The sequence below is a fragment of the Saimiri boliviensis genome, chromosome 9, assembly GCF_048565385.1.
Source record: "Saimiri boliviensis isolate mSaiBol1 chromosome 9, mSaiBol1.pri, whole genome shotgun sequence".
Classification (NCBI taxonomy): domain Eukaryota; kingdom Metazoa; phylum Chordata; class Mammalia; order Primates; family Cebidae; genus Saimiri; species Saimiri boliviensis.
In genome coordinates this window covers 97296435-97322629 of record NC_133457.1, presented here as the reverse complement: position 1 = coordinate 97322629, position 26195 = coordinate 97296435, and the positions used below count along the sequence as shown (strand labels likewise).

At 50.9% G+C, this 26195-nt stretch overlaps 1 protein-coding gene across 1 annotated transcript; it reads left to right on the top strand.

Annotated features, from left to right (window-relative positions):
* The first annotated feature begins 1968 nt into the window (after window positions 1–1968).
* On the top strand, window positions 1969–23224 carry SUN5 (Sad1 and UNC84 domain containing 5). The gene is made up of 13 exons (XM_003932066.3): window positions 1969–2136; window positions 3448–3506; window positions 3638–3712; window positions 4554–4620; window positions 5661–5722; window positions 8862–8911; window positions 10149–10183; window positions 10777–10885; window positions 17543–17621; window positions 19126–19241; window positions 20957–21124; window positions 21670–21756; window positions 23050–23224. The coding sequence occupies exons 1-13, from the start codon at window positions 2060–2062 to the stop codon at window positions 23203–23205; spliced, it is 1140 nt and encodes a 379-aa protein (XP_003932115.1). The 5' UTR covers window positions 1969–2059; the 3' UTR covers window positions 23206–23224.
* The last annotated feature ends 2971 nt before the right edge of the window (window positions 23225–26195 follow it).

Sequence of the window (26195 nt, the reverse complement as noted above, 5' to 3'; positions counted from 1 at the left end):
CTGGCCTTGGTTTGTCCACCAGTGCACAAGACTGGGCCCTCGCGCACTCTCACCATAGCTGACGCAAACAGCAGACTCGGTGGACGGAGGTGCAAATATTGACCAAAGCCGCTCTCAGTGTTTGCTCTCGGCACAGACACTTCCTTTTCCTCAATATTTCCAGCGCAGGAGCCATCTGAGTGACAGCCAGTAGACACGAAGGAGGGAGATTCTCACCAGCCCGTCCCAGATCCCAGCCACCTCCTGACGGCGAGGGCAAGCACCATTTGGTGAGCACCTGCTATATGCGGATGATCTGCCAGGTGCTTTGCCTGCCTCCGCAGGGATGGGAGCTGGTCCTGCTCGGCCCTGTATCCAGCGCCTGGACCACACTAGATGCATAAATACTTGTTGAATGAATGAATGAAGGCGTATACATTTGGAAGACCCTTGTAGCAATTGTGATGGCGGCATTCCAGAGTTTCTCCTTCCCTGAATATTCTCAGGGGTCTTGCGTCTGTGTCTTGTTGCTGCAATAATGAATTATCACAAACTCAGTGACTTAAGACACAATTTATCCTCTTACCATTCTGGAGGTCAGAAGACCCAGATGGGTCTCCCTGGGCTAAAATCAAGGAAGTACGGGCCGGGCTGTGTTCCTTGCTGAAGGCTGTAGGAGAGGAACTGTTTACCTGCCTTCTCCAGCTTCCAGCGGCTGCCCTTATTCCCCGGATCCTGGTCCGCTCCTCCATCTTCAAAGCCAGCGTGCTGGGCTGAGTGCTTCCTGTGCTGCCATCCCCCTGCCTCCCTCTTCCACTTATAAGGACCCTTGTCATTACATTGGGCCCACATGGGTAATCTAGGGTATTCTCCCCACCTCAAGGTCAACTGATTAGCAACTTAAATTCCTCTTCTAGCTTTAACTCCCCTTTGCCTTGTGATTTAACATATTTACATGTTCAGGTTTTAGTATGGGGGCCTCTTCCCATAGGTAGTCAGCCTGCAATTTTGAGCAACTACCACCAGGTGGCGAAAGTGAATCCATTTTGGCTTTGCTATCCAAATAGTCAAGCTCCCTGCATGCAGGGCTCACTGAAAAAACTTAGCCCGAACTTTCCACTCAGTTATGTTTTTTATTTTTCCCCAGTAAAAAAGTAGAACTTTTTTTTGGAGACAGAGTCTCACTCTGCTGCCCAGGCTGGAGCGCAGTGGTGTGATCTCGGCTCATTACAACCTCTGCCACCTCCGGGGTGCAAGCTATTCCCATGCCTCAGCCTCCTGAGTAGCTGGGACTACAGGCATGCACCACCACACCCAGCTAATGTTTGTATTTTTAATCGAGAAGGGGTTTTGCCCAGCCTGGTCTCAAACTCCTGAGCTCAGGCAATCCACCCACCTTGGCCTCCCAAAGTGCTAGGATTACAGGCATGAGCTGGTGCCCCCAGCCAAAAAGTGGAACTTTATTAAAGCAACAACACATGCAGTGTTATTTTGTGTCATGCCGTGTCCACCAGCGAGAAGATCAGCATTACAACACGCATTCAGGTGCCACCTAAGACGGTGAAAAACCGGGGAAGCTTGGGCAGGAAGGGGTCTCGGGAACAAGGAAAATCGTGGTTGGGTTAACGGAGCTTCAGCTCCTGAGACCCCAGCATGACCCTTTCTGTCTTGAGGCCTCAATTTCCCCATCTTAAAAATGGAAAGTTGAACCAGGTGCAGTGGCTCACGCCTGTAATCCCAGCACTTTGGGAGGCTGAGGCGGGTGGATCACCTGAAGTCAGGAGTTCAAGAACAGCCTGGCCAACATGGTGAAACCCATTTCCTAAAAAAAAAAAAAGGCAAATTGGTCACAATGGCTTCCTCGGGGTGAGGTTCCAGGGCCAAGCTGGAGACTAGCCCCCCCCCCCGCCCCCTGCCCCTCCGCCCACCTGCTCTGTGAGGTCACAGTGCCGACTACTCCAGTGATCCTGACAGATTCCACTTGGCATCTTTCAGGAGACACTCAGAGGCATCAGCCACTTCCTCTTCACCGGCTCCCAGAGATCCCCGCCTCCATCCCTAGTCCTAGAGAAGGAAATCCATGCCACGGTCCTCCAGGGGCCCTGCGGACCCAGGTGCCCTGCTTGAAGATGTGGCCAGCAACCGCAGGCCCCGGAGGTGAGGATGGCAGCACCCACCCTTGCCCAGCCCTTTACAGTTTACAAAATGCTGCCCCTCCACCCTGTCCTTGGAGGTGAGCGGCATTTGTCACTGTACTGTACACAGGCAGCCACCGAGACCAGAGAGGTCTGGCAGTGGCATTCCCAAAGTCTCCCAGCCAGGAAGTGGCGAAGCAGCCATCTTTCCAGCATGTATTTATTGAGCACCTACTATGTGCCAGGCAATGCACACAGGGCAGGGAACACAGTGCGGTACCAGCCTGATGTGTTCCCTTCCCTCATGGAGCTGCCGGTCTAGTGAGGGAGCCTGATAGGAAACAAGTATTTCGCCATCTTTATCTGTCAGAGGGGCTCTGGCTGCAGGTGACAGAAATCCCAGCTCAAAATGATGCCTACCTCTGGGCACCCAGATCCAGGTGTGTTTCCCAAGAGAATATACCTGACAATTCGAAGGGGAAGATGAGAAGTGACCAGACTTGACTGCACGCCTTTCATCCACTTTTCATCTGTATTCCTCAGGAATTTCATCAAGAAATCTGTACATATGGAAAGGATAATGTATTAGCACAATTGGGTGTATGTATCATTTATTAATACACATAAATACACTGAGGGTGTGATAAAAACGTTTAGCGACCTTTGACTTAAGAAAAAAAGGAAATTTTAAAATCTCACATTTCGAGAGGTCCCAAGGAGCAGGAGCCTCCCAAGTGCGCGAATTCCTCGGTCCTGCCGTGCCACCCACGATCCAGGCTCCTGTCATCATTTTGCTCTTTTAGTCTCCTCTCCCGGTCACAAGATGGCCACCACGGTTCCGGGTGTCAGGCAGAAATATGGCTGTCTAGGGGAAGGAGAGTAAACATCGTTTTCTGTGGGTCTCGTTTAGCTAATCCTAAACCTAACCTTTCCCCCAAGTTTCTTACCTCCTAACCACCCCCATACCCCACCCCACCTCACCCCGTAGACTTCCTCGCCCTTGAACCAATCACAGCACAGGGAATGGGGGCACGACAGCAGGCTTCAACCAATCAGGATGGTCTAAAATCACATGGAGCAGGAGCAGACAAAGGGGCAAAACCAGGCTTCTGCCAACCTCTGGGTCATGGTGACAACCACCTGTGACTGCCACAGCAACCTGAGTCTTCTTGGTGAAGACCTGGATTTGGGGTCAGCCAGACCTGGATCTGTCCCTGAATCACAGGCAAACTTCTCTACACCTGTTTCCCAATCTGGACTGGGGTATGCACGTTGCAAGGACACTATGTTCCTCATAATTGTAAAATGCGACCATGAATCTTGTCATCTCCAGGATTGTCCAGCGAGGCCAGAACGCCAGCAGGATGGCAGAGGACCCCTCCTCAAACATGAGTGAGCAGGGATGGGTGCCTCGGTATCTTCAAGGGCAGCTGAGGGGCTGAGGCTCAGAGATGTCAAATGGACAACCTGGGGCAGGGGCAGAGGGGCAGGGATGTGACGTGATTGTCCTGTGCTCTCTGCAGATGACGCCTTCCTGCTGCCTGTCCGCATCAATGCCCAAGCCCTAGGCCTGACTCAGTGCATGCTGGGATGCATGTGTACGTATCTACTGAAGAATCTCCTTGGCCATCAACATGGGCCTGGGGAGAGGGTCCAGCCTCAGCCCAGGCTGACCTGCGGGTCGCAAGGCCTGCCCTGGGCTGCAGGGGTGGTGGGGAGCTGCAGGTTGCACTCTGAAGATCTACCCATTGGAGGTGTCATTCCTGCCAATGTCTTTGGTGGCTGGAGAGGGCAACTGGGAGGGAGGCTTGCTGTCTGGAGGAGGCGTTAACTGCCAGCCCTCTGCCACCAGCCCGGCTGCTGGTTTCACCCATCCATCCACCTGTCGAGTGCATTGATTCCCCCAGACCTTACTCCGCAGGCACATCCATCCAGCCATCCCTCTCTATTCGTCCACCCGTCCTCACCATCTCCCACCCTCTCATCTCCTCCCAATTCATCCGTCTTCCAAGCCAGACGGCCATTCTCTTGTTCCTTCCTCCATCGACCCCTGTCCTCCGCCTTCCCATCCATCCTGACTCCCTCCTCTCTGCCTAGTTCCACAGCGGGCATTCGGGGATGAAGCGCACGAGGCCCCCGCTCTCGCCATGCTCCCAGGGTCTGGAAACGGGCATGGCTCCATTCCAGGCTTTTTGTGCTCCGGAGTCACTAGTGCCTATTAACTGCCAGTGGCAAGCGGGGCCCACCTGTGGGACCTGTACTCCCCCCAGGCCAGTAGGTATCCACAAGCAGAGCCCGGTGCTGTCCTGGGCTCGGCCAGCAAGTCAAGAGGGTCTCCCAGCTCCAGGACCTCCTCCAGCCCCAGAAAGTTCAGGAGGTCCTTGCAATGGGACAAAGACGAGGGCACAGGGACCCACTGCTTTCCTGTCTCCTGTGCAGCCTGGGTCTCCTGTCTGGCCTTCTTCCTGAGAACTCAGGCCCAGCACGTTCTGTTCGGCACATGCAGGTGAGCGGGGAGGGCAGGGGAGGGTGATGGGAGTGGGAAGTGGCAGCTGGGGACCATGACAGCCCCTCCATCCGTTTGGATCTCTCCTTGGTAGCCGGACCAGAAAAGCTGTCCCGAACCTGGCTTTTGTCAGACACCCGCACCCCAGAACCCACTGCGGCTCCCCATTGCTCCAGCCCCTCGGCCTGCAGCACGCTGGAATCCTACCCCACCCTTCCTTTCCAAGCTGCTCTCACTTGACCTCCTGCTGGAGACCCACTGGGCCAGCAAGTCCAGGGGTCTCGCTCCCTGGACACCCCATTCCTAGTCCTATTTATTCTCGCCTCCACACATTTGCACGTGCTGTTAACTTTTTTTTTTTAAGACAAGGTTTCGCTCTGCCACCAGGGCTGGAGTGCAAGGGTGCCATCACGGCTCACTGCAGCCTCTGCTTTTGGAACTCAACCCACCTCAGCCTCCCAAGTAGCTAGGACTACAGGCACACGCCACCCCGGCTGACTAAATGTTGTCTTTTTTGTAGAGATGGAGTTTCGCCAAAGTGCCCAGGCTGGTCTTCAATGCCAGCGATCCTCCCACCTCAGCCTCCCAAAGTGCTGGGGTTACAGGCATCAGCCACCGCACCCAGCCCAGCACTCTGTTCCTCCTGCCCGGAGGGCCTGCCCCGTTCTTTCCCTTTTCCCTTCCTGTCCTTGGAAATTCTTCCAAACTCCAGCAGAGATACCCACCTCATTCATTGATTGGAAGTTCAAATTTTAAATTTAAAACTAGCTCAGACTCACCACTCAGGAGCTCGCCGTCGGGTGGGAAAGGCAGGTACCGAAACGCTGCCAAGCTCGGAGGGTTGGGCGTGTTGCCTGTGGAGGCCTTCGGAGGAGGGGACATTTGCGCTGAATTCCGAAGGACGAGCTCACCAGGGAGAGAAGAAGGGATGGGGAAAACAGCAGGCATACGGAGAAAGAGAACGAGGAGGAGGAGGAGGAGGGGGAACACCTGGCAGAGCCGTGCCCACCCGGCCTTGACCACCGCTCCCTGCCTTCCAGGTGCAAGCTGCTGTGCCAGAAGCTCATGGAGAAGACAGGCATTCTGCTCCTCTGTGCCTTCGGTGCGTCCCCGGGCCCTGCCCAGTCCCAGGTGGAGGTATCCCTGCACCCTGGCACTGACTATGGGACACTGGGCAAGACACCGCCCTGCCGTGTGACTCAGTTTCCCCATCTGCCTGATGGGTATTGCTGTGAGAAGTATGAAATGAAATGATGACCATGAAAATATTTTGAAAGCCAAGAAATGCTTTGGAAATTGTAGCACTCTCCCCAAACCATGTTATGAACATTATGACTCCCGCTTTCTGGGTTTCAGTGGTCTTTCAGCCGCCATCCGCACCTCCCACGCACAGTTTAGCTTTCCCAAGCAAAGGAATCTCCTCCCTCCCTGAAATATGCTGGCTTTGGAGTGGAGGCTGGGGGTGGGGGAGGGAGGGAGAATCAGTTCCTCGTAGGAAAATAAACAGTGAGTCCTAGAGAACTGTCCTGATTTTTTCTTTTTTCTTTTTTTTTTTTTTTTTTTTTTTTTTTTGAGATGGAGTTTTACTCTGTTGCCCAGGCTGGAATGCAGTGGCATGATCTCGGCTCACTGCAACCTCCACCTCTGAGGTTCAAGTGATTCTTGTGCCTCAGCCTCTTGAGTAGCTTGGATTACAGGCACCCACCACCACACCCGACTAATTTTGGTATTTTTAGTAAAGACAGGGATTTACCATATTGGCCAGGCTGGTCTTGAACTCCTGACCTTGTGATCCACCCACCTCAGCCTCCAGCAGTGCTGGAATTAGAGGCGTGAGCCACCATGCCTGGCTGTTCTGCTTTAAAATCCAACGAATAGGACTTTTATAATAACATCTTTTATAAATAACGCCTTTTTGGGGATTTTTGGGGTTTTTGTTTGTTTGTTTGTTTTTGAGATGGAGTCTCACTCTGTCACCAGGCTGGAGAGCAGTGGTGCAATCTCAGCTCACTTCATCCTCTGCCTCTTGGGTTCAAGCAATTCTCTGCCTCAGCCTCCCGAGTAGCTGGGATTACAGATGTGTGTCACCATACCCAGCTAATGTTTGTATTTTTAGAGGAGACAGCATTTCACCATCTTGGCCTGGCTGGTCTTGAACTCCTGATCTCGTGATCCACCTGCCTCAGCCTCCCAAAGTGCTGGGGTTACAGGCATGAGCCACCGTGCCCGGCCTGCATAACACCTTTATTGTGACACTATTAGAAATGAGTTTCTTGCCAGGTACAGTGGCTCATGCCCGTTATCCCCGCACTTTGGGAGGCTGAGATGGGTAGATCACCTGAGGTCGGGTGTTCAAAATCAGCCTGACCAACATGGAGAAACTCTGTCTCCACTAAAAATACAAAATTAGCTGGGCATGATGGTGCATGCCTGGAAGTGAGGTGGGAGAATCACTTGAACCTGGTAGGTGGAGGTTGTGGTGAGCTGCGATCGCGCCATTGCACTCCAGGCTGGACGACAAGAGTGAAACTCCATCTCAAAAAAATAAAAAAGAAATGAGTTTCTTAATTTTGTTTTCAGGTTATTTATTGCTAGTGTATAGAAACACAACTGACTTTTTGTACCTTGATCTTGTATCCTGCAACCTTGCTGAACTCAATTTTTAGTTGTACCATGAGGCAAGGCGCCTAACCTCAGATCCCTTCGAATTTTAATGCAAGACCATGTCATTTGCAAATAGAAGTAGTTTAACTCTTTCTGCATGATGGTCTGGAGGACCTTTGCTTCTTTTTTGTTTTTTAAGACAGTCTTGCTCTGTCACTTAAGCTAGAGTGCAGTGGTGCACTGCAGCCTCGAACTCCTGGGCTCAAGCAATCCTCCCACCTCAGTCTCCTGAGTAGCTAGGACTATAAGCATGCACCACCTCCCTAAGCTAATTTTCTTAATTTTTGTTTATTTATTTATTTATTTATTTATTTATTTATTTTGTAGAGATGGAATCTTGCTGTGTTGGCCAGTTTGGTCTAGAACTCCCAGCCTCAAACCATCCTACCTCAGCCTCCCAAAGTGCTAGGATTAGAGATGTGAGACACCACAGCTGGCCCACTGCTCTTTCCTGACTAATTGGCCTGGCCAGAACCTCCAGTACCATGTTAAATAGAATTGGCAAGAGCAGACATCCCGGTCTTGTCCCTGATCTTAGGGGAAAAGCATCCAGTCTTTCACCGTTAAATAGAATGTTCGTTTGGAGCACTTCATAGATGGTCTTTATCAGGGCCGGGCGGTTCCCTTCTATTCCTAGTTAGTTGAGGGTTTTATCAAAAACAACAAATAAGTTTTAAAGACAGTGTTCTTTGTTTTTTGTTTTTTTGTTTTTGAGCTGCAGTCTCTGTCACCCAGGCTGGAGTGCGGTGGCATGATGTTGGCTCACTGCAACCTCTGTCTCCTGGGTTCAAGCAATTCTCCTACCTCAGTAGAGGCTTTTTCTTTTGAGGCAGGGTCTCACTCTGTTGCCCAGCCTGGAGCGTAGTGGATCGCAGCTCACTGCAGCCTCAACTTCCTGGCTCAAGTGATCCTCCTGCTTCAGCCTCCCAGGTAGCTGGAACTCTTTTCTTTATAATCATCTGGAGGACCCTTACTTCTTTTTTGTTTTTTAAGACAGAGTCTTGCTCTGTCACTTAGACTAGAGTGCAGTGGTACAATCATAGCTCACCCCACCCCCACACCTGGCTAATTTTTGTATTTTTTTTTTTTGTAGAGATGGGGTTTTACCACGTTGGCCAGGTTAGTCTTGAACTCCTGGGTTCAAGTGATCCACCCGCCTCAGCCTTCCAAAGTGCTGGGATTACAAGTGTGAGCCAGTGCCCCTGGCCGAGACTTTTAAATAATGGCTTGAATGGTGGCATTTCAGCCAGCATGGAGATCATAAAATGCAGAGTGCCTTCTTCTCTTTGCCAATTATCCCCAATAGAGTTGGGACAGGAAAGGGGGAGCCACAGATTACTTGGTTTATGGGCTACATATTACATAGTGGATATCATCTGATCATGACGTGGATATGACTGCAATTTCTGTTTTACAGAGGAGGGAACTGAGGTAGGGAGCATTAAGTAATTCCCCCAATGTTGCACAATGCTAGCAAGTGACATAGCTGGGATTTGAACCCGGATGTCTTAACTCCAGCACCTAGGCGCTTAATCTTGCATGTTAAATGGCTCATTCTTATTCTCATGGCCTCACAGGATTCTGGATGTTTTCTATTCACTTACCATCGAAAATGACAGTCTGGCAGGTGAGTGTGCACCCTCAGGCCCTACAGCCGACTGGTCTCACCCTAACCAGTCAATACCACCTCCATAGCTCCACTCATGCTCACCAAGCCAGGCCCCTAATCAGATCCTGACTTAACCCAGATCCAAAGCTCTCCCTTCCTCATGCCACCCACCTAGAACCCATCTTTCTGCCAGAGGTGACTTTCAAAGATTGGATGCGAGAGTCCCTCCTCCAAGATGGCTCTCCTGTCACTTACTCTCAGAGATGATCCATCTCTCCTTTCTCAAGGCCCCACTTAAAGTAGGGTGGTGGTAGCAGGGAACACATGTCTGTACTGAAGGCAGCCTGTCCTTCTGCTTAATGGCAATGAAACTGAGGAGGAAGGAGGAGGGAATAAGCGGTGAGACTCCCTATTTGATGTCAGCAAAAAGTCTCAGAGGACCTCAGAAAGGGGATCTGAAGGGCCTGTGCCTCCCTCTCCTCTTTTCCTCCTTATGAACCTCTTCATATCCATCAAGGTCCAGCTAACATGTCACCTCCTCTAGGAACACCCAGGAAGAAGTGGTCCCATTCCTCTTTCTTCCTATAATTTTCTGTGGTCATCACTGTCTCTCCAGCTGTACTGGCAGCTTCTTGAAGGAAGGAGCCAGAGCCAGGTCCTATCCACCCCAGCAATGTTTAGCTTGGTACCAGCAACAGGGTTGACACTATCAATGTGGGATGACCGGATGGCCAGATGGGAGTGTGCATGGAGAGAGAATGGATGGGAGGTTGGACAGATGGAAGGTTGGATTTGATGGATTAGGACTGTAGGGAAAGAAATGGGAGGCTAGATGATGAATACACGAATAAGAGAATAGATGGATGAGATGATGGGTGGAGGGAAGATCAGATGGGATAGATGAGTGTGTGGGTGGGTTGGTGGATAGACGGATGGATGACTGAGTGGGTAGATGGGTTAGGGTGTGTGTATTAGAGTGTAGCTAGATGGGGGAGGTTGGGGAGATGGAAGAATAGATTGATAAAGGGAGGGTGGGTGGATGGGTAGAAGGGAGGATGGATGGAGGTGTGGATGGATAAATAAAAAGGACAGTAAATTAGAGTTTGGAGAAATGATAGTGGTTGAATGGAAGAGTCAACGGGAAGGTGGATGAATGTAGGGGTTTATGATTGTGAGGGAATAGATGAGTGAAGTTCTCCTGGGGCCAGATTAAGCCATCTGAAGGAGACCTCTTACTTTTCTCAAACTCCACCAGGACGACAGCATAACTAGTCCACTGCAGAGCTTGAGGTAAGAGGAATCTTCGGAGTAACCATATTATTACCTAAAAAGCAGAGCTACAGCCAGAATCCGGGGTGTATTGGCTATAAATGTATGCTCTGCAGTTAGACCAACCTGCGTTTAAATCCTAACTGCCTTACCTTCTACATGGCTGACCTTATGCAAGTCACCTCTTCTCTCTGGGCCTTTGACTCCTCATTTATTAGATGGAGCATAACACCCATCTTGCTCTTGGCAATTATGGGCATTAAAGAGAATGTGACGTGTCTTGAATAGTTCCTGACCCATAGTCAGTACTCAGCAAATGGCAGCTGGAAAAAATCTTAACCAAGACACCACCTGATGGCAGCATCCTTAATTGCAGACAAAATACTCAGGCATATTTGGAAGGAATGAGCTAGGTGTAAGGATATGCCAAGCAGAAGGAAGAGAATGAGTAATGTTTTAGAGATAAGAACCTGATGAATGGGTCCAAGGATGTAACCAAGAGAGTGGGAAAATCTGAAACTCATTCTTTGAGAGCCAACTAGCAAAGAGAAAATCTGACGGTAACAACAGCATCACAAATCAACCCATTCTTGTGATCACTCCTTCCTGATAAGGTTGTACCAGGAGAAGGTGCGACATCACAGTGGGGAAATCCAGGACCTCCGAGGTAGCATGAACCTGCTCATTGCCAAGCTCCAGGAGATGGAAGCCATGTCCGATGAGGTGAGGTGCTGGCTATTGTGCCCCAAATATCTAACTTCTGTTTGTTTGATGTCCTGTTTCCTGTACCTCAAGTCTTCTTTCTTGGTTTTATCTCTCGTTTTCATGGAGAACATCCCCCAGTGACTTCCAGGAAAAGAGTGAAAGAAGTCTCTTTTTTAGTGCTTGTATGTTTAAATAACATCTTTTTCTGTCCTTGTACTTGGTTGATAGTTTGGCTGGGTATATAATTCTAGATATGAAATAGTTCTTCCTGAGAATTTTGAAAGAAACTCACCATTGTATTACAGTTTATACTATTGCTATTGATATAAATAAAGTCTGTCACACTTATTATTGATCCTTTGAGTATGATCTATTTTTTATCCTTAGGAGCTTGTAGAATATTCTTTTTGTCTCCAATGTTCTACATGTAACATGGTTTGGGTTTTGCTGAGCTTACTGAATCTGTGGGTTGACATTTTTTAAACAGTTTTGGAAAACTTTTACCTTTCATCTCTTAAAATATTTCTTGTTTTCCTTTATCTATCTCCTTTCCTTGGATTCTAATTACACCTATCCTAGGCCTATGCTTTGAAGGCCTTTAGAGTGCTTCATGCGATTCATATGCTATTACCTGGTTTGTTTTTTTATTATTTTTCTGTATGTGCTTATATTTTGATATTTTCCTATTAACCTTTCTTCAGGTTTACTAATAATCTTGCATCATTCTGCCTCTCCAATTTACTATTAAATCCACGCATATAGTTTTTTTCTTCATTTGTTTGTTTGTTTACAGAGTCTCCCTCTCTCACCCAGGCTGGAGTGCAGTGGTACAGTCTTGGCTCACTGCAACCTCTGCCTCCCAGATTCAAGCGATTCTTATGCTTCAGCCTTCTGAGTAGCTGGGGTTACAGGTGCGTGCCACCACACTTAGCTAATTTTTGTATTTTTAGTGGAGACAGGGTTTCACCATGTTGACCAGGCTGGTCTTAAACTCCTGACCTCAGGTGATCCACCTGCCTCAGCCTCCTAACTGGGATTAGTCATGAGCCACCACATCCAGCCTTAGTTCTTAATTTTACATACTGTATTGTTTAGTTCTAGGATATACCTTTGATTTTTTTCACAGACTTTAGTTCCGTGATGAAATTCTCCAACATTTTACCTATGTTGTCCATCTTTTCCTTTATTTTAATTAACACATTAGCAACAGTCATTTAAAAAAAATTCTCGTCTGCTAAATCCAGTATGTGGATCATCTGTGGCCTCCCTCTGTTTTCTGCTTTTTATTTTGGGTATCAATCATACGGACTCGCCTCTTCAAGTCTAGTAACTTTTAGTGTTTTCTGAACATTGTATAAAAAACAACTGCAGCTGTTCCCAATAGTTGTGATTCCACTAGAGAACGTTCTCCTTTTCTTTATAAGGAAGATGAAGTAGATTATCACTTCTATCTAGACATGCGTTAAGCTAGTTCAGATAAGAGCTGGCTCAGAATTTTTAAAAAATTTATTTAGAGGTTTTAAGCTTAACTCTTTAGACTCCTTCCCATGCAGTTTCAAAAAATTGGCAAATGTCTCAGCGGCAAAGACTTACCATATGTTTGAGGCCCCACGGGTCTCCAGATTTGTCTCTCAGCCTGCGTGAATGCGACAACCTCTGGGCCCAGTGGCAAACTTGGATTCTTGGCTTCTAACTGTGCCCAGAATTGGTTTAGTGCCCCCAGCTGCAGTGCAGCTGAAGCACAGTCTTGACTCACCATCCCTTCTAGGGCAACGGATCTCAAAGGACGGCCCATGTGCCTGTAGCATCAGTATCACCTGGGAAAATGTCAGCAACTGAAATTAATAGGCCTCACTCAGACCTACTGAATCAGAGGCTCTGAAGATGGGAACCAATCACCCGTATTCCAGCAAGTCTTCCAGGTGGTTCCGACACAAGACAGACTCCCCGTTCTAAGGCTTTGATCTCTTGCTTGTTGTGTTTTGGGGTGCCCGCCCTCAAGGGGACTTTGTTTCCTAAGCACTGTGAAGGTGTGAAGTTTTGTTCTGCCTTTCAGAAACCTTTGAAGTGGCCCATTACAATCTTGAAATTCCCTTAATACTTTGTGAAGAAACTGGCCATATTTGAGGCTCCTCGAGTCCCCAGTTTCATTAGTTTAGCTCTTTGTCACCATTAGAAAGTTTGCTTCTTTCTCTTTCACCAGTAGTAGCAGCAGCCCATTGTCTGGCCTAAGCCCAGATCCTTAGCCCGTGCCTAGAATCGTCAAATGCCGCCAGAGATTTAAAACGCACAGACCAAAAACACGCCAATGCAGCTCAGAATGGTGGTCCACTCTGTAGAATTTTAGTTTATCTGGTCTCTGTTCATTCCACGGATGTGCCTGTGGGCTGGCCCCGCTTTGGAACCCGTCCATCTGGAAACTCCTGGCCTTCAGTCCTAAGAAATGTTCTCTATTCATGTGACTAAATTGGTGATTTCCCCCAGCACCGTTTGCTCCGTTTGCTCCGTTTTCATTTTTGAACCTCCCGTTACTCGGATCCCAGCTCCTAAACAATTCTAATTCTCTTCATACCACTGGGCGAACGTATATACTTGCCGATCTTGGGAGTAGATGTGACTAGGAGTAGAACTGCCAGATCATAAGGTATGAGTGTGTTCACGTTATTAGATGCCGCCGGATCGCTCTTCAATCTACGCTCGCGTGGAAAGTATATTTCAGCTGTACACATCCTTACCGACAATCGGTGTCCTAAGTCTTTTTTATTTTATTCTGCAGGGTGAGAAGTGGTGTCTCACTACGGTTTTAATTTGCGTTGCTGGTTGTTAATAATGTGGAGTGTCGTTTCGTGTATCCAGCGGCTGTCTGGATTTTGTCTGCTGCCTTTAGGGGGACAGTGCTGTTTCTTATTGATGTGTGGAGTTCTTATGCGCTCTGGGCAAACATCTTTTATGGGAGGTACATGTTGCAAATATCTTCTCCCAGTCTATAGTGTGGCTTTTCATTCTCAATGGTGATGAATAAAAACGCCTAATTTTAATGTAGTCCAGTGTAGCTGTCTTTTATTTCATGTGCGGTGCTTTGGGTGTCCTGTTTAAGAAACTTTCACCTGTCCCAACAGAGCCCCTCTGCTTTGCCCTCTCCAGGGAATAACTTCTAGTCTTCTACTGGGGAACAGAGAAGTCACTCAGCTTCTCAGACTGAGAGGGAGTCCCCAGGGAGTCTGCCTCTCACTTGGCTTAACACCCAATTCTCCACCCTAATTTCGGAGGCACCTCAGGGCACCAATCCCGAGCTTTTTGAGGATGGCCAGTTTCAGATGCAGATTTCTCATTTCTGCTAAAGCAGTAGTTCTCAATTGGGGATGATTTCGTCCCCTGGGGAACATACAGCCATGTCTGGGTACACTTTTGGTTGTCACAGTGTGAGGAGGACATGCTACCGCCGTCCAGTGGGTAGCCAGGGACGCTGCTGAACATCCGACAATGTAGAAGACAACTTCCAGAATTGCCGAGACCAGCTCGGCATGGAGACCCCAGCCCAGGTGGTGCTGAAGGAATTAAGAAACAGAAACAAGGAGAGAGTGCAAGAGTGGGAATCAGAGTGGGGCATCAGGGGACTCAGAGCATTTCAGAGCTGAGAGCCCAGAGCAGACTCTGACCCACATATTTATTCTTTGTGAATAAGCGATTGTTTGTAATAAGCAGGTGTTCAGTGTTTCTTCATAGAGTAAAGACAGACTAAACAGGCAGACAGTGCCGGTTCACTACTGAAATAGAAAGCAGCTAGAAAGCACTCTGCAAGTCAGCAATGGGCACAAGGCCCGGCAGCCTGTGTTTTAGGAACTGGTTTAACTAGTGCGTGACCGGTACACATTGCTCACTATTCTATAACGCCCTGAGCAGTTTTCTGCCTGGGGACGGCCCGGTGTTCCTTGCCATCATTTCTCAGTAAACAACATATAGTCCGTCACACACACGTCAAGATCTTTTCCCAGCACAGAATATTACTGCTGTCTCCAGGGCCACTACTGGGACACAGGCTGCCTTTTTGCAGAGTGGAAAAAGCTACCTGTGCTGGGCAGCCAAATTTGCAAAACGCACCTACCTCCAAATCAAAGAACAGGGGAAGAGCTGGGTGTCAGCCCCGCACAGGGCCCTTAACTGGAAACCCTTCTGCAGTGCACAGCGTGCACAACCATCCCCGCAGCCTGGTTTTCTCCTCTCCTGTGCTGCCTATGCATATGGGTCTTTTTAAATCCCTTTACTGAAGCTGTAACGGAGTGCTGGGAGAAAGTAAAATTAGATGATGTGTTTCATCTGTCATCTTGACCTAGAAGCTGAATTTTTTTTTTTTTTTTTTTTTTTTTTTGAACCAGAGTCTCTGTTGCCCAGGCTGGAGTGCTGGAGTGCAATGGTGCAATCTTGGCTGCAACCTCCACCTCCTGGAGTCAAGCAATTCTCCTGCCTCTGCCTCCTAAGTAGCTGGAATTACAGGCACGCACCACCACACCTGGCTAATTTTTGTATTTTTAGTAGAGATGGAGTTTCACCATGTTGGCCAGGTTGGTCTCGAACCCCTGACCTCAGGTGATCCACCAGCCTCAGCCTCCCAAAGTGCTGAGATTACAGGTGCGAGCCACCATGCCCGGCCAGAAGCTGAATTTTTAAAAGAATTGACAGGGAAATTGCATTGTGCAAGATTCAGCAAAACTTTGCTAAAACTTGTCTTTACCTTTTATTGTCCCAAAGTCATAGATCTGCAGTGCTCCTGAATGTCCCCTCTGAGCGCTGTTCAGACAGACCCAGGAGGAAAGGCCGCGTCAGTCACTCATTACAGTGAGGCTCTTGGCAGGTGTGTCCTCTGCAGTGGGGAGGGAAGCCCTGCTATGACTTACAAAGGCAGTCAGGGATAGTGATGATAAGGACGGGCTCTAGAGTCAGGCTGCTGGGCTTTGAATTTCATCTCCACCAACTATAAGCTGTGTGACTCTGGTCAATTACCTACTGTCTTTGTGCGTCTGTTTCCTCATCTAGTAAATGAGTTGTAAAGATTAAACGTGGTAATTCATGTAAACTTAGACTAATATCTGTCATATGGTAAGCAGTCCCTAAGTGTGCCTACTGTGTGCTAGGAATCCAGGATCGGGGATCCACTACAGCTCATTCTTGTCCTCAAGGCAGTCCCAGAACCTGTGGATTCCAGAGAAGAAGCCTGCACCCAGCCTTAGGGCAGAAAGAGGGTGGGGCCATCAGGGAAATTCCTTGGGGTTGGTGACCCAGTTTGGAAAAGTAATAGGTGAGAATTTGCCCAGCCAACAAGGGGAGGAGTTGGGGACTTTTTGCCTTTTGGAGCTGTGTAACCTCAGGCAGCTCATCAACCTCTCTGAGCCTCAGTTTGCACATGAACACGATAGAATCGTAATGACTGCCTTGTAACAGCCTGGCTACTATTCTAGTTACCATTGCCACATAGCAAACCATCCTAACACTTAGCGGTGTGAAACACCCACTTGTTACTCAGAGATTCTGTGGGTTAGGAATTCAGACAGAACACGGTGGAGATGGCTTGTCTCTGTTCCATGGTATCTGGGGCCTCCGCTGGGAAGACTTGACGTCCAGAGATGACTCTACAGCTGGGCTGGATTCATCTGGATTCACTCACGTGACTGGAGATGGACGCTGGCTGTCAGCTGGGAACTCAGGGCTGCGAATCAAAGCACCCACCTGTGGCCTCTTCGTGTGGCCTGGGCTTCCTCTCAACATGGCAGCTGGCCTCCAGGAGTGAGCGTCCCCAGAGAACCAGACAGTGCTATACCGTTTTTTAGGACTTAGTGCCAGAAGTCACACAGCATCGCTTCCGTCATCGTCATAAGCCCAGAGCGGTGGGAAGGGAACTTAGACCCCACCTCTCAGTGGGAGGTCACACTGAAAGAAGAGCCTGGAATGGGAGACCCTGTTGCAGCAGTTTTTGGAAAACAGGATCTTCCACCACTGTGAAGAGTCTAATAAAAAGAACAGCTGGTATTTATTGGGTACCTACTGTGCTGAGTGCTTTGCCATCTGCATCTGGCAGCAGAGTGGAGTGGTTAAGGGCCTGAACTCTGGAACCACAAGGATGCTCTGCCTCATACCAGCTGCGTGACCTTGAACAACTTACACCTTGTGCCTCAGCATTTGCATCCTTAATACAAGGATGATAATAGCGCATACATACTTCTTAGGAGTGCTGGGAGGGGATAGGATGAGCATATGTGACATCGAGAACAGCCCCAGTACATAGTAGGGGATTCATAGATCTACAATGGGAGGTAGACACGATTATTGTCCCCATCCTACAGGCGAGAAAATCGAGACTCAGAGGGACAGTAACTTGCCCAAGTCCCCACAACAGTAGAGGTCATCCTGATGTCAGAGCCCCTGCCTTAACCTCACTGAGACTCTGGGATCCCTGAATGGCATCGGTCACAGTGGACTTGAAAGCGCCCCGTGAACCCACTGGGTGGGGTTGGGGTGGCTCTGTGTCACCTGGGCTTTCACAGAAGAGCCACAGGCTTCCGCAGGCAGGGCCGGGCTGTCAGGGAGAGGAGGGCATGTCCCGTTACCTCCCAGGGACACGTGGGGATCACAGTTCCTGACAACACACCAGTGGACAGCAGGTGTTTTCTCCCTTCTCAGCAAAAAATGGCCCATAAGATAATGAAGATGATACAAGGAGATTACATCGAAAAGCCAGACTTTGCCCTGAAGTCTACAGGTAAGTGACCCCCTTCCCCACCATCTGACTGCCTCAAGTGTCCTGAGAAGCTCTACAGAGGGTGAGTTTCGCTCCTGGTGTGGTACACCCTCTGCTGCTGGGAAGTTCATCCTCAGAGCTGACCTCTGCTCCAAGCTGGTTTTCTTGCTACAATTTTGTTTTCTCTCAAGGGGATCTGGGACAAGGTGAGGTATGGGGGATAGGGATGGAGTGGGGTGGGAGGGAGCACAGTAATCCACAGACCCTCAACATTATAGAAGATCTATAATGTGCTATGTGCTCGGGCTGTTCTCGGCTTCACCTCGCCACCGCCCCCACCCACCACTATTCTCCAAACCTGGAGCTGGGCACACAGGTCAGCAGGATAGAGCCGTCCCCATACCCGCGCTCAAGAATCAGTGCTTCAGGGCCAGTCACAGTGGCTCATGCCTATAATCCCAGCACTTTGGGAGGCCGAGGCAGGAGATCACCTGAAGTTAGTAGTTCAAAACCAGCCTGGCCAACATGGAGAAACCCCATCTCTACCAAAAATACAAAAATTAGCTGGGCATGGTGGCGCATGCCTGTAATCCCAGCTACTCAGGAGGCTGAGGCACGAGAATCACTTAAACCCAGATGGCGGAGGTTGCAGAGAGCCAAGATCGCACCACTGCACTCCAGCCTGGGCAATAGAGCGAGACTCTTGTCTCAAAAAAAAAAAAAAAAAAAAAAAAAATTAGTGCTTCCAGAACAATAAGGCAGGTGGCAGGGAGGGTGGGGGCCTGGACAGAAAGGCCTTCTGCTGCGGGGAACATTTGGGCTGAGACTTGGTGAGGAGAGAAAGCATTCCAGGCCAAGGGACCCTGTGAGGAGGCCGGTGAGAACGAGTCAGGGACAGCCAGGGGAAGGCGAGGTCTGGGCCACAGGCGGGGGTCACAGACCCCTACCAGGCAGCACCACTGGCTCGGGCACCCCCAGGCTCAGGCAGACATGGGGTCAGATGGTGTCAGCCCAGCCCCTGAGTGCTGGGCCTCACTTAGCCTCTCAGGGCTGGAGTTCCCTCCTCTGCACAGTGGGTATGGGCCATCACCAGATGTTAGATGGGGAGTGCTTACCCTGTGCCAGGCACTTTGGGAAACGTGCTCTGCTGTCTCATCTCAGTGCCACGGCAGCCCTACGATGGGGAGGCCATTGGCACTCCCACGGCTGTGCTAATCATAGCCACCATGGGAATCGCTTGAACCCGGGAGCCGGAGGTTGCAGTGAGCCGAGATCGAGCCACTGCACACCAGCCTGGGGACAGAGCAAGACTTCATCTCAAAAACTAAAAAATTAATAAAATAAAAAATAATAGCCACCATGATGACCATTATTAACATGGCTGCAATCCCATTTCCTAGAGGAGAACAGGGCCAGTGACTCATCCATAGTGCTTGCCCGGCTCATGGTGAGGGCCCCATCAGTGGGGTCCCCTCCGCCAGGCAGAAGCCCAGCTGCTTGGCTGAGACCGCCTTCTCTTACACAGGGGCCAGCGTTGACTTTGAGCACACGTCAGCCACCTACAACCACGACAAGGCCCACTCCTACTGGAACTGGATCAGGCTGTGGAACTACGCACAGCCCCCCGACGTGATCCTTGAGGCAGGGGCGATGGCGGGAGACGGGACAGCAGCAGGGGAGGGGTCTGGGCAGGGTTTGGGGACAGGAGCTGGCAGAAGAGGGAGGGGTGGGAGCAGAGGAAGTGGGGTGGGGGCAGAGTTAGAGGCAGGAGCAGGAGACAGACACAGGGCAAAGGCAGGGGGCAGGAGGAGGGGCTATTGACGAGGGAGGTGCTGAGAGGGGGCAGGGGCAGGAGGTGAGAACTGATTGCAGGGGCCACCAAGGCTAGAGTAGGACAAAGTGGAGGGACAGCTTGCTTTGGCATTGGAAGGGACCCCACCACTCAGCTCTCAAGGCTTGAGGGTCAGAGAAACCTCAGGACTACACTGGGGACGGCCTATGATAGACCCATTTTGCAGAAAAGGAAACTGAGACTCCAAGAGCCAAGTCACTTGACTGCGGCCTCACAGCTGGTCACTAGTACATAGCAGAGCCAGAGTTCAAACCTGAGCTCTTCGCCCCTCCAGAATCCTGCCTCACAGAAGAGGAAAATGAGGCCCAGAGATGGGAAAGGGCTTGTCCTGGTCACACAGCAGGTGTCTACATTCAGTGAACACCGGCTGAGACTCTCATCCCAGTGGCCAACCCTGGAAATGCCAAAAGGTCGCAGGCCATTTATCCGTGGACTCTACCTTAAGAGCTCCAAGATCTTGGCACTCAGGGTCAAGCTGGGGCATTGGCCTTGCTCAGCGTGGACGGGGCGAGGGGTTTTCTGGAGGAGGCAGCCAAGGACGAGCATATCCGCAGGCAGAGAGAATCCAGGGCCACAGGCCAAGCACAGGGCCCGGAGTGCAGCGTGGTGCACAGATCCAGGCTGGGGCGGTGGGCAGTGGGGACAGTGGCTGGCTGGCAAAGTGCTGGCAGCAGTCAGGTTTGGAGCAGTAGTGAAAAGCGGCCCAGCCAAGACTCTGGCCCTCCGGGGCCCTCTCCTGGCTCCAGCCTGACTGAGCTCTTTCAGGTCCGCACCTCACCAAGTCTGGCTCACCCTAGGCCTGTCCCGTGCTGTTCCCTCAGCTCCCTTTCCAAGCTGACTCCCCATCTGCCCGGGCCTAGCTCCTCTGACACCCACAGCCCCCCCGCACCCCCTGGGTTAGTATCTACTGTTCAGATAAGGACTGTCCATGCCGTGGCTCCAAGCAGCTCAGAGCCTAGCGTGTAAATACCTTTCCTTGGTGATTTCTGTCAAACCTCTTTCTCTCCCTGGGCCTGTTTCCCCATCTGTGGGGCAGGAGATTGTGGTGACGAATGCCAAGTTCCAAGGTCAGACGCCCAGCGCTGCGCTTCCAGCCTGCATGGCCTGGGCCAGTCATTGTCCTGCTCCTCCCCTCAGCTTCCTCACCTTCAAAGCGGGGATAGTGATGGTGCCTAAGTCATGGGATGATTGTGAGACTGTGTAAAGAATAATGGGAGGGATGAATGAGTGAATGAATGAATGAATGGGTGCCAATCGGGAGACGGTGGAGGCTGAGAGGCCCCAAGCAGGTCCCTTCTTGACTGCACTGAACTGAGGGAAGGCTTACCCCTGCATGGACAGTCAGGAGAGCTTCCTGGAGGGGGTGGCACTTGAGCCAAGCTTTGGAGACAAGAAAGGACTGGTTCACCCAGGAGAGCTGAGGAAGTGCAGGGGATCAGAGGTGGGATGATGCCTCCTACCGCCCCCCCGCCAGCATGTCCCTTATTGTACTTGCCTTTTCTAGCCCAACGTGACACCTGGCAACTGCTGGGCCTTTGAGGGTGACCGCGGCCAGGTGACCATCCGTCTGGCTCAGAAGATCTACCTGTCCAACCTCACGCTGCAGCACATCCCCAAGACCATCTCACTGTCAGGCAGCCTGGACACTGCCCCCAAGGACTTTGTTGTCTATGTGAGCACTCCCTGGCAGGCAGCCACGCTTAGCTGAAGCAACAAGCTTCCAACGGTGGTATTCCAGGCTGGTGTAAACAGGGTCCGCACAATGCACGCAGGGGAGGGGCTGGGTGCAACTTGGTTGAGGCTGGAAGTGGCCAGGGCTGGGGTCTGATTTCAGCCTTCAAGGGTAGGGGATAAACAGCTACTCTATTTCAAACCAAGCTTTCAGAGCCAAGATAGTCTGCAGAGACCATGGAGCTCCCATTTTTGCTAAGAAGGTCCGAAGAATTATCTGGACTGTCTCAGTAAAATCGGTCCATAGCAGGATCAGGGAAACACCTCAGTTCTACAAGTCAGTAGCAAAGCTAGAAATAGACCCCGAGCCTCTGGCTCCCAGTCCAGTGCTCTCTCCTATTCATTGCACTGTGCTGTAGTGGAGCAGTGCCCAGACAGGTAGCGAGCTCCCATCCTGGGAAGTGTGAAGTCTCCACTGAAGAGGGGAGACACCCTCTGAGGGCCCTGCTGGTAATTGACAACTTCTCCATGGTTCTGCTTCCACAGGGCATGGAGAGCTCCCCCAGGGAGGAGGTGTTCCTTGGGGCATTTCAGTTTCAGCCAGAAAACATCATCCAGATGTTCCCGCTCCAGGTACCCACAAACAGCTCCCTGTGCTGAGCCCCTGCTGAATGCAGTGTGCAGCCTGTCCCCAGGGACCCCCCCTCTTCATCCCCAGTATCCCCAGGAGGTGTCCAGTCATGACTAACCTGCTTGACAGGCAAGGAAACTGAGGCTCAGAGAGTGGCAGTCGCTGCCCAAGGCCAAGTGAGACTCCTAGGAGACCCAACCACCTGTTTCCACCTCTCCCCCTTTCCCCGATGTGCCCGGGAGCCCTCTTGCTGCGTTTCTTCCCAGGACAGCAGACGTTGAGCAAGAGGGTCCCATGGGCAGGGGCTGCTGGCTCTAAAGGGAGGGTCTCCATACTGGGTGGCCCCAGAATCAGCACCTGATCCAACCACAGGTGGGGAAACTGAGGCCTGAGGGGAGGGGAGTTGGAGACAGAAGCAGATCTGGAGTGACTACTGGAATGGCCCTGAGGCTTGAATCAAACCCTTGCTGGCCCGAATCTCACCCCAACCATAAATTATACATGAGCTTGGGCCAAGCCCCGCTTCTCTGGGGCCTCAGTTTCCCCTTCTGTCATTCCCTGAGAGGTGGAAGCCGTCCAGTGAAGACTAAGCCCGTCGTACTTTTTTCACTAGGTAGGGAGCGTAATAAACACAGGCTCCACCCCCTCTTGCTTGGCAACAAAGGGGAGGGGCTGCACTTACAGAGCAGTTACTGTGTGCCAGATGCTGGAAGCCGCTGGCCCCAAAATCTCATTTCATGTCCACGGCAATCCTGGGAAGCAGATAGTACCACTCTCATCTTACAGGGGGGCGGGGCAGGAGTGGGAGACTGAAGCCCAGAATGGGTGGAGGTTTGCCCAAGATCCCACAGCACCAAAGCTGGGACATTTCCTCATCCACAGTACGTCTGTCCTTCTGGCCTCAGCATCTTCAGTAAGAGCTCCTGAATAGCGACTTGTTGTGTGGCCTTGGGACAGTCCACCGTCCTCTCTGGGCCTTAGTTTCCCCACCTATGAAGTGGGAAAGTTGCCTTCCACCCCCCACCTTTGAACAGACAATCCACCCGAGATTCCTGGTGCTCTTTCAGTCTGAGGACAGGTCTTCGGTACTCTTTTAGAGCAACAAGGAACTCTTGGTATTAGTGGGGGTGTTGGCCCAGACTTGCCTGTCTTCATTCCTGTTCCTTCAAATCCAGTTGCTACCTTTAATACTCCTTCCATCAAACTTAGAGAAAAATTTACCATCTCCAGTGATGGGTATAAGCAGACAGGGTGGGAGTCTATAGGTGAGTGGCCTCTGTGACATTCTCTTCCAGAACCAGCCGGCCCGGGCTTTCGGTGAGGTCAAGGTGAAGATCTCGAGCAACTGGGGGAACCCAAGCTTCACTTGCCTGTACCGCGTGCGAGTGCACGGCTCTGTGGCCTCGCCCAGGGAGCAGCCTCACCAGAACCCCTACCCTGAGAGAGATTAAAATGTATTCTTTACCTCCAGACCAAGTCTGAGTATCTTTTGGCCCCAAAGAGAGAGGGTGGGCTAGCCTTTGACATCGGAGCATTTGATGCTTAGCAATGCCTGCTCCCGTGCCAGGTGTCCCGGCATCTTCTCAACAGCCCCAGGAGACCCCATTCACAGATGGGGACAGTGAGGGCTCCAGGCAGCAAACTGACTTGCTGCAGGTGACAGCCAACAAATGGCAGCTCCAGGACTCAGACACAAGCAGTCTGACTCCTGTACGTGAGAAGCCTTTCCTGCTTCAAGTTAAGCTCTGTCCCCAAACTGTGTGTGACATCAGTCAAGACCCTACCCTCTAAGAGCCTTGGTCTCCCCTGCCATAAAATAGGGACAGGATTATGACTATTGTGTCAGACAAAGTGATCGACGAGAAGTCCCAACCCTCCCTACTGTGGAGTGTTTCAACATCATACTGACAATTTACTGTGTGACATTGGGCAAGTCAGACACCCTCTCTGGACTTCAGTTTTTCCAGATATGTAAGTATTGTTTCCCCACTTCAGTCACTCATATTTTGTCTGGGTAATCTTTGCCATAGCGGAGTCCCTCCTGCTCTAGCATTGTCTTGAAAGCTTATAGAGGTGCTGAAAACGTGCCTAATCCTAGTACCTACAGCAGCTGTGCACACAGGCTCTCAGCACAGAGCATGACACACGATAGGTGCCGGGTAAATGATCCTCGATGTTATTGTCAAGCTCTGTCCCCAGGCAAGTGATAGGAGGCCTAGTCCTCTGGGAGGGGTGAGCTCCAGAATAGGGCAGGCTGGCCCAGCCAGAATGGCAGCAGGAACCAGAGCCTGCGTGGGAGGGAATTCCTAGCAGACAGGGACAGGGAGGTGGAGATGCTGGCACAGGACCAGCTGGGCATTAGAAGGGCAGAGAGGTCAGAAATATGCCTGTCTCCAGGGAGGGCACCTTGCACCAGCCTGCCCTGCTGTTGAATCTGCCGCTCTGGCCGTCTGCCGGGCCTCCACGCCAGCACCCGGGGTTCCTCCAGCACCTGGCCCAGGCCCATCTCTGACGGGCTTCACAGTGGAATAGGCTTTAAGGGGTCACCTCAACTCCTTGTTGCTCTCTGCTCCTCCCAGCAATCAGAGGACCTGGAAGCCACACGTCCAGCCTGGCATCACTAGGGTAGTTTTCATGTGAGCCATTCTTGTTATTAAAAAGCAAAATCAAACTGAGGTTTGGTAAAAAGTGAATCCATTAAAACCCCACTTCCCCCACCCCCATGTGCCCCTCCCAGGCTCATTCCTCCAGCTGGTCTGTGTTTTTTCCCAATCATTTGTCTTTAACTTTAAGGGTCTTTTGTTCAACATATTTTCTCGAGAATATTATCAACCCAATGCTTTTCTTTATGGCACCTAAGACATGTGCATTGTTGGGAAGGACATCCCCAGCTCCAAGTTTATAGACATATACTTCTGTATTTTCTTCGACTCATTTTTTTCTTGAGACAGCATCTCACTCTGGCATCCAGGTTAGAGTGCAATGGTGTGATCTTGGCTCACTGCAACCTCTGCCTCCCAGGTTCAAGCAATTCTTCTGCCTCAGCCTCTTGAGTAACTGGGACTATAGGCACCTGCCACCACACCCAGCTAGTTTTTGTATTTTTTGGTAGAGACAGGGTTTCCCAATGTTGGCCAGGCTGGTCTTTTATTAATTTTTTACACACACATTTTATACATACATATATATGAATATACATACACTCCTTAGTGCATAAACCCATACAAAATATAAATGTATAAAAGCTTCTTAATGCATCTGGAATCTATTTGTGTATGGTGTGAGGTAGGGACCTAATTTAATTTTTGTATATTACTACCCAAAGACCACAATACAGGATTATCACTGAATGGTTGTCTTTTCCGAGCTTGGAAATGCTCTCCATGCAGTGTCTGGCCTCTTTCATTGTTTCATCTAGCCCTGTGTTGTCATGCATCAGCACCATGCTCTGTGACACCAGCTGGCACCTGTCACTGCATCTCTCCTCGACTGTGGGAACTAACATTCCCCCAGACACGAGGAAACCAAGACACAGAAAGATGTGACAGCTCCCCAAGGTCACACAGTGAGTCACAGTGATGCTCTGACCCCGAATCCAGACCTGCCAGGCCCCAAAATGCTTGGTCCGCCCCATCCCCCAACTCTTCCCACAGCCATTAAGGTCTCGGTAGGCTTGGCTGAACCAACTCTGCGGAGCTATGAGTAGAGGGTTGAATGCTGGTTCTTATAGCAATGTCCCAGGGAGTAGATGGTGGCCCACCCCACCCCTACCCAGATGGCTGAGAAAGACACTTAGTGAATGGGAGTTCTGTCATACATCCAAGGGGCCCTGCTGCATGTGGCTCAGCCCCTGCCCAGATGATCAGGTCCCCGTTATCCACCCACTCCTTTCCCACCCCTCACCCCACACTCCCTCCCATCCTCCAAGGTCAGCGTTCCCTGCGTGGAGCATCATGGTTCACAGTGCACTCGAATAGCCCCTCTGCGCAGACGAGAAGGCTGAGGCCCTGCAAGGGACCAGACCTCACCCAAGTCCTACAACAGGACCCTGATTCAGCCCAGCAGGGGCAGGGGAGGAACCTTTGTGGAACAGCAGGAGAACGAAGGTCTCCCTCCCACCCACCCCGAGTCCAGGTCCACAATGCACAAGGCTGGCCGCCTGCCCGCCACTCAGCCCGCCCACCGGACTGCCGCAGAGGAGCCGGCGCCAGCCAGGGTGGGAGCCAGCTCTCCAAGGCAACCAAGACGAGGACCGGAGGTGCAGAGCGCCAGCCGCCCGCAGGGCCCCCAGAGTGGCGCCTCCGCCGAGCCCAGTTCAAGCCCCAGGCTTTAGCTAATCCACTAATCCCCAGAGGCCAGAACAGGCCTGGCTGGGGCAGGCTGCTTCTCTGAGACTCGGAGACCCCTGGACAGATGGCAACAAGGCCCATGAGGAGACTCA

Bases quoted from the DNA above. Each gene is read 5' to 3' on its own strand.
- SUN5 (XM_003932066.3), top strand. From the start codon at position 2,060: ATGCCACGGTCCTCCAGGGGCCCTGCGGACCCAGGTGCCCTGCTTGAA. The intron at 8,912-10,148 runs GTGAGTGTGCAC...AAACTCCACCAG, and splicing joins CGAAAATGACAGTCTGGCAG to GACGACAGCATAACTAGTCC. The intron at 10,886-17,542 runs GTGAGGTGCTGG...CTCCCTTCTCAG, and splicing joins TGGAAGCCATGTCCGATGAG to CAAAAAATGGCCCATAAGAT.